Raw genomic sequence first — 1,842 nt, forward strand, 5'->3', positions numbered from 1 at the left:
TAGAAACGTTTCAATCCAATCTTGTAAACAGATTTGTTAATAGAAACGTTTTCAATCTAATCTTGTAACAGATTTGTTAATAGAAACGTTCTCAATCCTAATCTTGTAAACAGATTTGTTAATAGAAACGTTCTCAATTCAATCTTGTAAACAGATTTGTCAATAGAAACGTTCTCAGTCTAATCTTGTAAACAGATTTGTTAATAGAAACGTTTTCAATCCAATCTTGTAAACAGATTTGTCAATAGAAACGTTTTCAATCCAATCTTGTAAACAGATTTGTTAATAGAAACGTTTTCAATCCAATCTTGTAAACAGATTTGTTAATAGAAACGTTCTCAATCTAATCTTGTAAACAGATTTGTCGATAGAAACGTTCTCAATCCAATCTTGTAAACAGATTTGTCAATAGAAACGTTTTCAATCTAATATTGTAAACAGATTTGTTAATAGAAACGTTTTCAATCCAATCTTTTCTTGTATAAAACTGTTTTTTTTGTTGATCTTTCCTCTTAGGGTCCACGTTTCGCTCTCGATGAACACTTGGAAGAAAGTACCAAGTTTCATCTTATCTTAATGTGTAATTTGGTTTCGAGGCAACAGCGTCAGATTTCAACTCTTCAAAATGCCCTTGAAAATCTGACCCTCAACACTTCCGGAGTGTTGATCTGGAAGATAACAGATTATGGCCAGAATATGGCTGAAGCTAAGTCAAAAAAAGATCACGAACTGTGCAGTGCTCCATTTTACACCAGCCAACACGGCTATAAACTGATGGCAACTATTTTCCTGAATGGCAATGGAGCTGGTGAAGATAGCCACTTGTCTGTGTACATCAGGATTGTACCAGGAGAATACGATTCTCTTCTTTCCTGGCCTTTTTCTCACACCGTTTCCTTTACCCTCTTCGACCAGGCTTCGTCTTCAGAAAATGCTTGCAATATTGTTGAAAGCTTTGTGCCAGATCCATCATGGAAGAACTTCCAGCGGCCCAGCAAAGAACCAGACAGTTTAGGGTTTGGTTTCCCGAGATTTGTGTCGCATGAAATTGTAAAGAAACACAATTATGTAAAAGATGACACGATCTTCATCAAGGTGAAAGTTGACTCAAATAAAACCATAGCAGTTTGAATGAATTAATTAATTAATTTGTGATGCCAACGGCCAATTCAAGTCGCCATTTTGAAAGTGAATAAAAAAAAACTCAAATTATCCAAATATCCATTTAAATATGGTATTGTTGTCCCGTTAATGTGGTTTTAAAACTTTGTTGTAAACTACTTTACACGGTATTTTGTATTTAGCTATTTTATAAAATTAATTTCTTTCTGTGTTTAACGTATTTCGTTGCACAGTTATCAATCGTCAGTTGATCAAAGAAGTGATAAATACAGGTTGATTCGATAGTGATGTATTGTTGTGTGAGAATCGTTACTCCTTTATATACGTTATTGTTAAGTATGCTTCTTTTTTTTCAGTCACGTGCAACGTCTACGTGTTACTGAATTTTTGGAACACTCAATTAAAACTTGGCATAGATAGAACCTGATGAGTTTGTTAATGCATATTTGATTGTACTAGTCAGAAAAATATTTCGAAATCGGTAAAAAAAAAAGTAAGTCATTCCGGTTTTTCATAACAAAGTTTTATTTGAACAGTACCACGAAAGCGTAATAATTATATACGTATCTATTTTACTCTATAGACATAACGTAAGTGTAATTAATAGAATATATGGACGATTTAAGCTTTTGATTGAGGTATAGGAGGGAAAAAAACAAAAAACACTGCGTTCGCAAGTGTTACTTATAGCGCCGCCAGGTGGCAAGCGTTGAAACGTAG

General features: G+C 33.9%; 1 protein-coding gene across 5 annotated transcripts in view; it reads left to right on the top strand.

The window, feature by feature from the left end:
- The window catches only part of LOC106462564 (TNF receptor-associated factor 4-like), a 47,930-nt gene extending 46,112 nt beyond the window's left edge, over window positions 1-1,818 (top strand). For all 5 annotated transcript variants that reach the window (XM_013922501.2, XM_022389858.1, XM_022389859.1 and 2 more), the window contains one exon: window positions 517-1,818. In XM_013922501.2, the coding sequence (XP_013777955.1) occupies window positions 517-1,131 (615 nt within the window). In that variant the 3' untranslated portion in view covers window positions 1,132-1,818. The remainder of the gene's footprint in view (window positions 1-516) is intronic.
- The last annotated feature ends 24 nt before the right edge of the window (window positions 1,819-1,842 follow it).

The sequence above is a fragment of the Limulus polyphemus genome, unplaced genomic scaffold, assembly GCF_000517525.1.
Source record: "Limulus polyphemus unplaced genomic scaffold, Limulus_polyphemus-2.1.2 Scaffold1197, whole genome shotgun sequence".
Taxonomy (NCBI): Eukaryota; Metazoa; Arthropoda; class Merostomata; order Xiphosura; family Limulidae; genus Limulus; species Limulus polyphemus.